Source organism: Mesoplodon densirostris, chromosome 16 (genome assembly GCF_025265405.1).
Source record: "Mesoplodon densirostris isolate mMesDen1 chromosome 16, mMesDen1 primary haplotype, whole genome shotgun sequence".
Lineage (NCBI taxonomy): Eukaryota > Metazoa > Chordata > Mammalia > Artiodactyla > Ziphiidae > Mesoplodon > Mesoplodon densirostris.
The window spans coordinates 27,712,330-27,726,795 of record NC_082676.1 but is presented as its reverse complement, the minus strand read 5'-3'; the positions used below and the strand labels follow the sequence as shown (position 1 = coordinate 27,726,795).

The 14,466-nt window shown below is 45.7% G+C and overlaps 1 protein-coding gene across 1 annotated transcript; it reads right to left on the bottom strand.

Annotated features, from left to right (window-relative positions):
• Positions 1-10,502: 10,502 nt before the first annotated feature.
• ZCCHC3 (zinc finger CCHC-type containing 3) lies at positions 10,503-13,467 on the bottom strand. The gene has a single exon (XM_060077715.1). It carries the CDS (start codon positions 13,164-13,166, stop codon positions 11,952-11,954), a length of 1,215 nt encoding a protein of 404 aa, XP_059933698.1. The 5' UTR covers positions 13,167-13,467; the 3' UTR covers positions 10,503-11,951.
• Between the last annotated feature and the right edge of the window lie 999 nt (positions 13,468-14,466).

Sequence of the window (14,466 nt, the reverse complement as noted above, 5' to 3'; positions counted from 1 at the left end):
AATGGTATGAGCTTTTAGGGAGTTACTTCAACTCATTTGCCTCAGTTTTCTCGTCTGCAAAATGGGAGAGCATAATATTTCAGGACATGGAGCATGGTAAAGAGTCAATGAGTTGTGGAACTTCCCTGGCAGTCCACCGGCTAAGACTCCGCGCTTGCACTGCAGGGAGTGCTGGTTCAATCCCTGGTGGGAGAACAGAGATCCCACATGCTGCGTGGCGCCACCCAAAAAAAAAAAAAAAAAAGTCAATGAGTTGTAATAAGAGCAACCCCAAAAGTACTCTATTGTGTGTATTCTCTTTAAAAGAAAATGTACGCAAAGGCAAAACTATAGAGATAGCAAAAAGATCTAATGGTTGTCAGGGTTTGGAGTGGGGAGAGGGTTGAATAGGTGAAGCACAGGGGACTTTTTAGGGCAGTGAAACTCTTCTGTATATTATAATGGTGGCTACAAGACCTTATGCATTTGTCAAAACCCATAGAACTATACATTAGAAAGAGCAAATCTTAATGCATGAAAAATTAAAGAATCATTTATGACTGGGGAGAATCCCAAAATGGAATGCAGAATGTGACAAAACAAACTGTATTACAAATGTATGAAACAGCCTCATTAAAGCGGGTGGGGGAAAGGAGCTTGACTTAAGCAACTTTAGAAATGAGCGGGGTCTGTAAAACTAAAAGCAAAAGAAAGTGTACATAAAGTTGATAACAGGGGTATGGGTTAACAATGCTGATGCTGCTATACATTTTTACTGGTGAATGGTGGGAGCCAGGTTTCTCATTGTTGGAGTGGGAATTTACAGATGAGCAAGGGGAGGAGGCTAGAATGATTCATGTGGTAATGGATTAGAGCTGGAAATATAAATAGGACCTTAATACAGATGCAGATGGTTACATACAGAAATATTCATAGATATGTTTATGTACACAGGTTAGCATATACACATATATTTCTTTGTTCTGTTAGTTGAAATAGGAGGAATCTGGACTTTTGAGAAACAGCTAATTCTAGGACTGGGGCAGGGGATATACAAGATGAGTCTGGGGCAACATATAGTGCCAGAAGGTAAGGAAGTGCTCAAGAACAACAAAAGACACACAAAGATGGGAATATGTCAAAGGGACACAGGAGCCAACTAAAAGAGCTGCCAGAGGCCAAATCTGGACCAATTTGAGCAACAAAATTAAGCAGTACTGGATTATAACTGAAAGTATGAAATAAGTATCTATGAGTCCATTGGTGTAAATAAATGACTAAATAAATAGAGGAAAAGAAACACATCTTCAGTGCAGAAAAACTCCAAATAACTTACATAGATACTCCACCCTCAAGGGGGTAGAACATTACTCCCCACTCTTTAAGTATGGGCTAAGCATAGTTACTTCCTTCCAAAGAGGAGAACATGAAAAGGGGTAAAAGAAGAGCAACTTTACAGAGGAGAAACCTGACAGATACTACCTCAGCCAGGTTATCAAGGTCAACAACAACAGCGGTAAGTCCTGTTGATGTCTGAGAAACTGCTACAGCCAAGAAGAATCTAGGAGACATGAGATAAATGCAATGTGGCATCCTGGATTGAATCCCAGGATAGAAAAAGGACATTAAGTAAAAACTAAGGAAATTAGAATAAACTATTAATGGTAACTAATGCACCATATTAATGTAAGATGTTGATAATAGAGGAAACAGGATGGGTGGGGGATATAGGAACTTTGTATTATCTTTGCAATTTTTCTGTAAATCTAAAACTTCTAAAAAATAAAGTTCATTTTTAAAAAGATGGCAGGGTTTTAAAAACACATTTAGTTTATTTAGACTTTAGAGTGTTAAAGCAATTACATGGTCTGCCTTAAAAATGGAATTTCTTCAATGGATTAAGAGAAATATTTATTTATCCTACAGTTTTAATATGTTTTGTCCAATGAAAGTCAGCTACCAATTGCTTAGGTCAATGTCTCAATGACTCAGGGTCTTTCATTTGTATGCATTTGAAATACAAACAAGGAAAGATGACTAGCTTCTTGATCATTTAAAATTAAATGAAAATACCAATATTGAAAGAAATCCACGTAGAGCAGATATCAACCCCATTGCCTAAATTTTCATTGCCTAAAATTGTTTTAGTAGAGAATGACATATATTGTTGTCTAATTGGAACAGTTTTGCTCTCTTAAATAAAATACCAGCCAAAGATTATTCAGGCTGCAACTGACAGAGGCTTTACTGCTAGTTCCTTCTAATTTGGAGAATTCCTTTTTTTGAAAAATCGAGTCTTGTTGCTTCATTGAAACTGGAGGGAGAGCAGGACCGAAGCTCACTGGCGGTGTCCCTGAGCGGAAGGCAGGACTGTAAGCCAAGGGACCTGCCCATTGGTGGGCTGCCGGGCAGCTGTGGGGCGGGGACGCCTGGGATGGAGCTCATAGCCCATTGGCTGCGTCGCTGGAGGATGGTGTAAAGGACCGCCAAGGCCTGTGCTGCCGGTTTCCACGGCAACGGAGGCTTGAAAGAGCCACTCAGATTTCGGCGTTCGTTCCCAACTCCCCCCTTCCGGAGGGGGGATGGGCGGCCTGGATTTGAGGGCTGGTGGAGGAGGCGTGGGGGCTGGGAGTTAAGGGGACAGGGCTTTCCTCCGACCAAACCAACCTAGCAAAGCAGCATCTGAACGGGGTTCGAGAAACCTGGCCTGTGTGCTCACTGGAAAAAAATCAGACAAACAGAAAGGCGTTAAAGACGAAAGAGAAAAATGGCATATAATTCCATCCTCCCTTGACCTCTCCATCGGTAACACTGTGCATGTGAACGAACACAAAGCCTAGCACAGAGTAGGAACGAGATACTTAGTGGGAGGGAGGAAGGGAGGAAGGGAGGAAGAAAGAGGAGAGAAAGAGGGAGGATCCCTGATGTGGGCAACGTGGCGTGAGACTAGTGCCCGCCCTTTGAGGCCGAAAGCCCGCAGACAGACCTGACGGGTTATGACAGCCTTCAGTATGGGGGCTTGAAGGAGAGAGGTCTCGCCGGCGCACTGGAAGGACGGAGGAGGCGGCAAACAGGATCGTGACTAGGCATTTGGGAGACCTATCTCTGTAGTAAGACCGGGTTCACATTCCCAATGGCCCTGCCACTTACCAGGTGCCAGTGCTTCAACTCTTCAGATACCAGTGTCCTTGTATTTGGGGAATGATAAACAGTACCCACCTCGTTGTGTTGGTGTCAGAACTGAGGTGAGATAATGCATGTCAACCTCTGAATACAATGCCTGAAACACAGTAAACTTCAGTCACCAGCAGCTATTACCATAATTGAAGACACGGTAGGATTTGACTAGGTGGAGAGAATAGGGGGTTATCCTTATGTGGGTGAGGAGGGAGGAGCAGTGTGGAAATCTTACGAAAGAGACCAGTTCGGATGTCATATAGAAAATCGTGGGAGATGATAGCCAGAGGACAAAAAGGAAAAACTAACGATGAGAGCTACTGTTTACTGCGGCTCTGGCACTCTGCCAAGCCCTTTACATGAATTTTTATTTCATTTTCTCATCGGCCCTGATAAGGCAGTTACCATTAAACACATTTTTCTGGTAAGGAAACAGGCCCAGAGGGCTTACATTTCTTGTCTGAGCTAAGAAATGGTACAACCAAACAGGGGCATTTGTAGTGCCCAGGACAAGAGTTCAATTGGAGGCCCATATACCACACGCCTCTGTAGTTAGAAGTGATACATCCATCATCAATCTAAGGTGTTAAATATGTTATATTCTCCTCCTTGACGGATCTACTTTCACAACAACCTGGAAAAGCCAGGTTTGAATTAGAATTCCAGGACCCTTGGAGGTCTGTGCCAGGGTGTGTTGGCCCAGCGAGGGCTACCCTCTGGATCCTGCATCCAACCCCTGTCCAGCTACCTCCCATCCCATCAGTGAGGGACCCAGCGCGTATGAGTGGACACCCCAGCTGCCACATCTAGCTGTCTCTTGCAAACAGCTACTCTGAGACCTAAGCCTCAGGTCTGTAAGGGGTGCATCAGGCAGTGCAACCTGCCCTCAGCTGAGATGAACCCAGGGTTGAGGCCACAAAGGTTCTAATTGAGCTTAAGGGTATTTTGGAAGGGAATTCTGGGGTTTCGGAGAATGGTCTGGAAAGGGAGGGCACAGACTCTGGGTGGGAAGTTCCTCTTGTGCCTACAGATTCCCACCCCACCCCCTGAGAAGGGGCAGGGCTCAGGGCCAGAGCTACTCTTGCCAGGGATAAGGGAGTGTTTTGTTGAAGCTAGGCATTCACAATCCACTGTGCCTCACAGTGCGGGGGACATGCAGGCTAAGTCTCAATGATATGCCCTCAGAAGAATAGGGGAGGATGGGCCTGACCTCCAGGCTGAAGGAAACCCTTAACAAAAGTGAGAAGACTGAAGGAGTGAATTCAATTAAAAAAATTTTTTTTATTATTATTTTTTAGTTGAAGTATTGTTGATTTACCGTGATTCAGGTGTATAGCAAAGTGATTCAGTTATGTATATAACTTTTTCAGATTCTTTTCAATTGTAGGTTATTACAAGTTATTGAATACAGTTCCCTGTGTTATACAGTAGGTCCTTGTTGTCTATCTATTTTATTTATAGTAGTATGTATCTGTTAATCCAAAAATTTGAATTTGCTTTTTGAAGATGAATGAATAAGCCCTCATTCAGTAGAGAGTCAGTGACAGGTGTGCTAAGGGATACTTTGAGTGTCATTTATAAAGGACAAGGAGGATACACACTACTGTATATAAAATAGATAAACAACAAGAACCTACCATACAGGGAACTACATTCAATATCTTATAATAACCTGTAATGGAAAAGAATCTGAAAAAATATATATATGTAAAACTGAATCACTTTGCTGTATAACTGAAACTAATACAACATTGTAAATCAGCTATGCTTCAATTTAAAAAAAGGAATAAAAAAAGGATAAGGAGGTACATATCCTGATCTGTAACCACAGCCAAGTAATTTCTAGATCATTCATGCAATAAATATTTATTGGGTTTTACTATGTGCCAGGCACAGTGCGAAATGTTGGAACTATAACCAAGCAAAAAAAGTCCTGGTCTCTGCCCTCTGGGAGCTCAAAATTGAGAGACAGAGGCAGATATCAATCAAACCGTGGCATAAATAAACATATCATTGTACCTGCAGTGACCACTAAAAGGAGGGGAGTGTAAGAGGGTTTTGTCTAGAAGGTTAGGGAAGGGAGGGCCAGGGAAGGTAAGGGTTAACCACGGGCCTGGGAGAGTGAATTCCTGGAATGAGTAGCAGGAGCCCAGCCAGGGTGAGGGGGTGAGGCCCAGAGGAGGCTGGGCGGCCAGGCAGGGCCTGGTGGGCCCCAGGGAGGACACAAAGTCTTTGAAGGTCTTTTAAGCTAGAGCTTAACGTGATCAAATTTTGTTTTGGGGACGATTTTCCTGGGTGGAAGGAGACCAAGCTTGGAAGCAGGGAGACCAGTGAGTTGGCTTGGCTGCTCTAGAGTTTTAAACTTTCCCATCAAAATGTCTTATTTTTAAAGGTAGAGGAAATGGACTCCTGTTTCTACAGAGTCTACAGGAATTTCTTTGAAGTCTTGTGTTGTGTTTTGCATTTTTTTTGTTGTTAATTTTTTTTTTTTTTTTTTTTGCCAGAGATAATACATGAAATAGTTAGAAACAAAACCAAAGAAACCCCCCAGGGATATACCGTGGAAAATACATTTTCCTTCCAGCCCCAATCCCAAATATCCAGTTCTTCTCAGAAGCAACAGTTATCAATTTCACTAATATCCTTCCAGATTATTCTATACATAAATAAGCATATGTATATATTTATTCCATCATTTTAAAATGTAATATGTATATCAATAATCACATGATACACTTTAAATATCTTACAATTTTATTTGTCAATTACACCTCAACAAAGCTGTAAAAAGTAAAATTAAAACGTAAACAGCATACCATATCTTGCTTTGTTCACTTTAAAATGTGTCTTAGATGGTTTTTAATAGCCGTTCTTTTTAACAGCTGCATAGTGTTACACTATTTGAATGTGCCATAGCCTAACTACTATTGATACATAACTGATAATCAGGTTGCTTCCAGTCCTTGGTACCTTAAGTAATGCATCAGTGAACATACATAACATCTGACATATAACATCTTTGTGCACCTGTCCAAGTTTAGCTATAGATTCATTTCCTATGACTGCTGTGTTAAAGATTATGTAAATTTAAAATTTTGATAGTGCCAAACAAACTGCTTTCCAAAGATGTTGGTCCATGTTTTATTTTAAAACTCTGCAAAGTTTGCATTCTCCACCATAATATATCTGTTTATTTTCATGAAACATGTCCTCCCCCAAATATTCTTAGTCACTCTGACAAGCCAGCAAGTGGTGCTGTATGGATCCACTGGCTCTGCCCACGTCTGGTAACGCTCGTTCTCGTGGAATTCCACCTTCAACTTGGTATGATCTGACTCCTTAGCTTCCTCTTATACCATTCCACACTCCATCATACTGAACTCCTTCTGGTTGCTCTTTGTCAGCCATACCTGAAGTTGACATGAAGTAGGGAAATGGGCACTCTGGCTGAGAATAAAGTCCCAAAGGGGCCCAGAAGCCTCTTGCAAAAGGAGTTGTATGCTAGGCTGACTCCCTAGAGCAGTAGAGAGCACCAGAGGGAGTAAAAGGGTCAGAGTGCTAGACTGGCATTTTAGGAAGATTACTTGTTCCTTAGTCCACCTCTTTCTCCCAACACTCTAAAAGGCCTTCAATCCAATGGGCACTCTTCAATCCTGACTTATGAACCTTGACATTTCTCAAGGCCAATTTTACTTGACCTCTTGCAGCCCTCAATACAGTTAATCCCTGCCACTTATAACTATCCTCCCTTGGTTTATGTGTCTCTACACTCTTGTTTTCCTTCTCCCTTTCTGGCTGTCCTTTTTTAGTTTGTCACAATATCTTTTTCCACCAGGGAAAACTCTCACATGTCAGAGTTGCATAAGGTATGGTCCGAGTTGCTATGATCTTTCTCCCCTACGCTTTTTCCCATGACCCGTTAGGAGATTATACAATCAATTTCATGGGTCATATAAGCATTTATAAAAGAATGAAGCAATAGAATAGAAAATATCAGAGCACACCACCCAGAGAGATAATATTATTTCTTTCTATATATAAAATTGTTTCTATATAAACTTGTTTCTATATATAAACTTGTTTATTTATATATAAGTATACACATGTATATGTATATGTTGGATGGCTGCAATGTAAAATGTATACCTTCTGTGGAATGTGGTTAAAGAGTTTGAAAACCATTGCTATAGGACACCTGTGTTTATATCTCAAGCCCAGAGCTCTCCTTAGAATTTAAGGCCTGTGGATATTGAACCACCCATCCCACACCTTATTTTAGACATCCTCTACGGGGATCTCAAACTCAACATAGCCAAAATCAAACTGAAGACCTTCATCCCAAACTTGGATTTTCTCCTCTATTCTACACCTCAGGGAGTGGCCCCACTATCTATCCAATTGCAGAAGCTGGAAACCTGGGTGTCATCCTTGGTACTTACTTTTCCTCCAGCCTATGTCTAAGTCTTGTTGACTTAAACTCCTGAAAATCTCTTTACCCTGCCTGCTTTTCTCTATCTGCATCATCCAGGTCCAAGGTACCCTCATCTGTCACCTTGGTAAACTGGACTTCTCTACACTTGGGCTTCCCTCTGACCCATTCTCTACAAAGTATCCTGAATGGTCTTTTAAAAATATAACCCTGATCATGTCACTTCCTTGCTCAAAAATTTTTCAATGGCGCCTCATCATTCTTAGACTCACATTCTAAACATGACTGACCAGACCTCCCCAAGAGAGCTCCAGTCTTATTTTGTACCACCATCTCCCTCCCCCTCTCTGCATTGTAGTCACACTGGCTGTGCCAGATGTGGTTGGTCGGCAGACAGCTCCCATTCCCACTGTTAATGTGCCTTCTGTGCTACTCATGCTGGAAAGCAAAAGCATTTCCTGACTCCCTTGCAGCTAGGGCTCCAGCAATTAGATACACTTACATGAGGTTTGGAAGGTGGTAGTGGGCAGAAGTCAAACAATTTTGGCTGTTTTTGCTTTTAAGTAAGGTTGTGGAGACTCTAGTGTATGATCTCTGGCTTCAAGGGCTTGACATTCCACTGTTCTAGCAGTAGCATTGGCAGTGGCATCCTGTCCTTGAGTGGCAGCTTCCGCAGTGTGTCCTCAAACTCGGCCTTTCCAGTGATGGCCTCCTGGCTCCTTTCTGACTGTGAGAGAGGTTGTAGCTCCCCTGGTAGCTCAGTTCCATGGTGTTCTAGGAATCATTCCTAATATCCAGCCTAGAGCCCATCACTTTCCTCAATACCTAGAGTGGTTTGTTTCTAAACACTGGCTTTCATTTGGTTTCTAGAATCCACTGTGCCTCCTCCCACTATAGGGTTGTTATACTTGTTATTCTTATGCAAACCTAGGCTCATACCCTTACCACCACTTAACCCTCACCCCCACCTTTCAATTAACTTCTTATGTAGTCTTTTGATCTCAGTTCAAACATTTTGTCTGGTAAGTTATCCCTGACCTCCCCCACCCAAGAACAGATGAGTTTTCCTTATTAAACATGTCACTCTGTATGTTTCTTTCAATGCATTATTACAGATTATATATTTGTGTGACTCTAGAATTCCAACCCCAAAGGGCTTGACTATTTTGCTGCAATCCGTTGCCTTGAAAGAGTTGGTGCTTAACATACGAGTGTTAGAGTGTTAAATGAATGGAATGAAGGCGGCCAGAGTGGAGGGTGTTAGGACAAAATCAAGCCTCTTATTACACTGACAAGCCCTGTCACTTCCTCTTGGCCTTTTCCCAACCACATCTTCCTGTGACTCTCCAGCCAGCCTGAACACACCCTGTGCTCTAGCCTCCAGGTCTTCGCACAGGCTGCTTCTGTTGCTTGAATCTTTTCCTTCTCCACTTGACTCCTTCATTTTGCAGGTTTCAGTCCAGACATCATCTCTTCTAGTAGAACTGCATTTAAGACAATTCTATACTCTTTTCTAGAACATTAAAAAATACTTAATATTATTTTAAAAATTGCTTCCTTATTACTTATCTGTAGCTCCCTCTGCAAGTGCAGTCTTATTCACGGGTGTATGTAGAGTGCCTTGTGTCGGGTCTGGCTCTTAATGGCCTTCAGTATTGTTGTAAGCTGAACGAATGAATGTCAGCTAGTCAGCCAGCCTCAAGCTGGGGATCTCGACACACTTCCCAGGAGCCCATGAACAGTGAGGGATTGTAATTTGGGGGCTGCTAGATCAGGAGAGGAAGCTGGGGGAGGTTTGTTCTGCTCCAGCCCGTGGCTCAGTCCCCAGACTGCCAGGCTGGAGGCCCTGGAGCGGATGGGGGGGCGGGGAGGGGAAGGGCAGGGAAACAGTTTCTTCCTCTGCTCTCTCCAGTAGAGTTGGGGGGGAGGGGCAGAGAGAGGGAAGATTCCTTCCAAGGAGGCTCCTTGGCACAGTGCCTGCTAGGAGGAAGGGGGAGGGGACTATGATGAATACAGGCTTTTTCCCCCCACGTCAGGCCTCCAGCACTGTGCGGGAGGGAAACCCGTGGCAGAGGAGGGGGAGAGGCGGGGGAGAGAGAGGACAGACGGAGGGAGGGAAGGAAGGAGGAGGGAACACTGTGTTTGCCTTGGGAGACAGGAAGGAGAAAGGCTGAGCTGGCTCGGCAAGGCAGGATTCTGAAGAGCCAACCAGGCCTCAACTGTACCAGATCAGCTCTGGAAATACCCTCAAATCACTGAGTCAGAGAATCAATACACTGGGAACATTAATTCTTAGGATCAGATCATCCTATCACCTCAGGGCTAGAAAATCCCTCAGAGGGTTGTGTCTGGAGTCTCCAGGGCTAGCTTGGAGGAGTGAGTCAGCTCTATGGGAAATTTCCTGGACCCTTTCTCTCTCCCTCCCTTATAGTTGGAAGAGATGGCATTTTTTCTAAAGCCCATGAATACTTTGTATCCAATTCAGTACACTTCCAATAACTGTTAAGATGATGAAACTGACAACCTACCTCAGTTTTTCCCACTGGTTTGTAATCTCCTGAGGGCAGTCCCTCTCAGTCTTGTTAGTACCATTCAGAACTGTGGTCTCAAACCTGGCTGCCCATCAGAGTTGCTTGGGGTGCTTACTAAAAATATTTCACTCACTCCAGTGATTCCGATTGCTTGGAACTGAGTTAGGACTTAACACTTTAGTTTTATCAGTATGCTAAGTGATTTTGATGCAAAGGTTTAGGTAACAACTCCCAAGGGCCTGGGAAAACATAGTAGGTGTTAAGTGTTGCCTGCGGGGCTGGAAATGTATATGCAGAGTAAACAAATGGTGTGTGGGAAGCCTTGGTTGAACTAGGGTCTGTGAACCTATGCATCTAACATTTTGAAAGAAAATAGTGCAGCAGTGTTACCAATACAAAAGATAAATATTTATTCAGAACAAAACTTTAAACAATCGATTTTACATTCTAAGCCACAAGGTAATAGCAAAACATAAAGGAAAAACAAAAACTAAAAGAAAAGCAGTGTACTGCCTTTTCTACTTTAACTTGATAACGCTTAGTAGACCCAATGCCCTCTAGCTTGGCCTATTTCCCAAGTACATTTCAGAGTTAACAGCTCCCTTGGAATTCTGTCTTTCTCCTGAGAGTCCGGAGGTTGCAGATGAGCTCCAGTCGGCTGCTTCTCTGGGGACGCTAGCTATGGAGGCTAAGATGCAAATGTAAACCTTTCTTTACTCAGGAGCACCTCTATTTCTCACTGATGGCAATGAACGGGGAAGGGGAAGGCCACAAAGGAGCAGGGCCACTTTAATCCAGACATGGTACCCCAGGGGGCGGTGAGTACACCCTGGATTATGTTCCTTTGTCCCTTCCGGATCTCCCAAGTATTCTGAAGCTCCTGCCAAAGCTTCTGCTTCCTTCCCCAGATGATTTCTTAGCATCCCCTGGGCTCGTTATTCTGGAAAGAGCAGACTTTCTGGGCCCTCAAGTGTTGAGGAAAATGTTGTGAGGTGTGAGAGGTAGTGGAATGAGCACCGGGCTTGGGGTCAGGGAACTCTACTCTAGGCTAGCTCTGGCACCAGACAGCTATGTGATTTTGACCCAGTCAGTTAACCTCTCTGGTCCTGTTTCATCTGTTGGAAAACCAGTGGATTGGTCTAGACCAATTTTTAGGTCTTTTCCAGCAGGAAAATTCTAGATTCTGATTCTGTGAAGAATGGTTTCTGAGCCACTGAAAGCGCTGTCACAAAGTCCATGCATTTTAATGCCGTAAGAGAAGTCCTTGGCCACCATTCAGAGCCTATTGACTCAGGTTACATACACTTCTAACAACACTGGTTTCACAAATTCTCAGACCACATAGATTAGAAGCAGCAAATTAAAAGGGGACGGGATGAGCTGCAAAAGATAGACACCCTGACAGAAGCCAGGGTCAACAATGTTCTCAATTCAACAAACATTGATGGAGTGCCGACCATTGCTGGGCCCCTACCTAGCACTGGGGCATAAAGATGAGCAAGGCAGCCGGAAGAATGAAAATCCGGGGAGAAGACAAGGGATGGGGAGTAAAAAGTACCAGAAAAAAAAAATCTCCAAATACAAAAATGAAAATAAATTTTAAAAAAGGGAGGGGAGACATATCTGCACACTACAGTTCTCGGTCGGTAGTCGTTACTGATGACAGTGTCACCAAATTCAGGAAAGGCTGAAATGGTTTAGGAAGGCAAAGTGAGATGTCTCTTGTAGTTTTAAGAAGATCTCCTTCAAAAACGATAAAAATGGTTTAAAAAAAAGTTTTGGCACTTAAGAGGGGTAAGCTGGCTCTGTGTTCACCCTGGCAGGCAGGCGGGTGTTCAGTGCCCGGCCACGCCGGTTAGCTGAGCTGCCACGGAATTGTGAACCGCTTTGGGACACTGGGCAAAGGCGTGTCCTCGTTTGCCACAGAGGTTACACACGATGCCCTTCCGGCAGTAAGGGCTCAGGTGCCCCTCCTCCCCGCACCTGAAGCACCTGTCCTGTGTGCAGCTGCCACTCATGTGGGTCCGGGAACCACATTTAAAGCACGTCTTGGGCTGCCCCTTGTACCAGCTGTAGCCCCTCTCGGCCCCCAGGAAGAAGGCCCCCGGCAGGTGCCTGACCCCGCCCTCCCCCTGGCGCAGCTCGATCTCGCACTTGTACTCCCCGGTCCAGATCCCAAACCTGTCGGTCACTTTCACCGGCACGGCCAACACATCGCAGTGGCGCTTGAGCCAGGTCACGATGTCCTCCACGTCCACCGTCTCGTTCCGGAAGAGGATGAAGAGCGTCTTCAAGCTGGACTTGCTCCGCCCCAGCACCACAAAGTTCTCCCAGCAGTCCTCCTGCTCGCGCTTCTCCTCGTAGACGCGTAAGAATAGGGCCAGCTTCTCCGCCGAGCGGAAGCTCACGTCGAACTCCCGGCTGCCAGGGATCTGAATGACCGCGTAGATGTCGCTCGGGTCCATGCCGATGGAGCGCAGGATGAGCGCGCCCACCACGAAGTCCCGGGTTGGGCAGGCGCCCTCGTCTCCCTGGAAACAGATGCGCACGAGGAAGCGGCCCTTGCCCGGGCCCGCCGCGGGGCCAGCCGCCGTCGCCTGCTCGTCCTGGGGGGGCCGCTCGGCCGCGTCTTCGGCCGCGTCGGGCTTGGCCGGGGCCGCCATGGCCGCCGCTTCGGCCTTCTTCCTCCTGCCGGCCTCGGCTGCGCCCTTCTTCTTGCGGGCGTCCGTCGCCTCGCCGGCCGGGTCTCTCCGGCGGCCCTTCGGGTCCCCGCGGCCGGCCGGGGGGAAGTCACCGAGGCCCGGCGCCGCCAGGCCCGCGGGGGCGCTGAGCCCGCCGCGCGCGCCGTTACCGCCCTCCTCCTCCCGCCGCGGAGGCCGCGACTCGCGGAACTCGCCCTTCTTCTCGGCCAGGTTCTTCACCACCTGGGCCCAGCCCATCTTCTCGCGGCCGCCCTCGGCCTCCTCGGCCCGGGCCGCCGGGCGCGCAAGAGACAGGAGCTGCGTCCGCCCCCGCTTCCTCTCCTCCTCCGCGCCGCCGCCGGTGGCCATTTTACCTCCTTCCCAGCATCCTCCACTCACTCCCGCAGCCAAAGGGCGCCCATGGCGCGCGCCCGCCCGCCCGGGGCTGTGGGGGTTTGGGCTTCTTTTTTTTTTTTTTTTTTTGAAATTCGACGCTTCTCCCCCCCGCCCCGCTAAGGTATTTACTTGCGGCGCTCGGCGGTCAGCGGCCGCGGGCCGGGAACCCCCTGGTAACGGCCTGGCTGCGTTTCCGTTAGTGCTCGCTCCAACCCTACCTCCTCGGCACCGAAGTGGGATGCGGAGCTTGGAGCGCGTCCCTATCCCTCGCGAGGGTTTGGCAGCCTTGGGCCTCGCTCTCGAGGATTTGGTATTTCGCAAGCGGTCCTCGATGATTTCATTCAAGCAGTTTTACTAACGGCCCCACAGCCCGAAGGCGGGAGAGAGTTGAGGAAGATTTCGCCCATTTTGTTTTCATTTTTGTACCTTTTCTATTAAAAAAACAAAGACAAAACTTAGCCCTTCCTCCTCCCAAAGCAGATCACAATGCATTATTTTTCCAACGTTGGATTATGGACATTTTCAAACATACAAAAAGTGGAAAGAATTTTGCAAGTGAACATTTTAACTTTTAAACTATTTTATCTTTCATTAAAATTTTACTATACCTATCACACTACGCCTGTATCCATCACTCCTTATTTTTTGATACATTTCTAAGTAAGTCATACTGAATGATTTTTTAAGAAGACCTCCATCATATTCATGATGACAATTATATTGAGCGCTTAAGTGTTCGATACTGTTCTAAGCACACTACAAGCTTTATCACATGGAATCTTCCAAAACAATGTTGTAATTATACCATTTTACAGGAGGCAGGGGCTTGGAGATGGGAGTTAAATCACTTGGCCAAGTGGCAGAGTTAACAGGCAGCCTCCACGCATAGGTGGCTTATACTTCTACTTCTTTACTCTGACATTTTGGATAAAGGACTCTTTGGATCAGACTCTCCAGGAAACGCCTTCACACAGATTCCCTAACTAAAGTTAGCACTGGACACAATCCTTATTCCTACCTCACCTGTCTCAACTGGTGCTTCAGAAGCACTGATAACATTTGGGTAGTTGAGGGGGTGGGGTTAATACCACCTTTTGTCATCTTGTTTTCTTTACCATAGCTGCTTGTGTTTCAGGGTGCTCCAGTGATCTTTCTGGGTTTAGTGAAAGAAAAGGATTGTGGACTCAGGGAGACCCTAGTTTGAATCTGACTGCTTCAAATCTCAGCTTTGTCACGTGGGGCCAATGACCTCAGTTTTCATAGCTCAATTTGC

What these genes read in the sequence shown, in the direction of transcription:
- ZCCHC3 (XM_060077715.1), bottom strand. Translation starts at nt 13,166, where the DNA reads ATGGCCACCGGCGGCGGCGCGGAGGAGGAGAGGAAGCGGGGGCGGACG.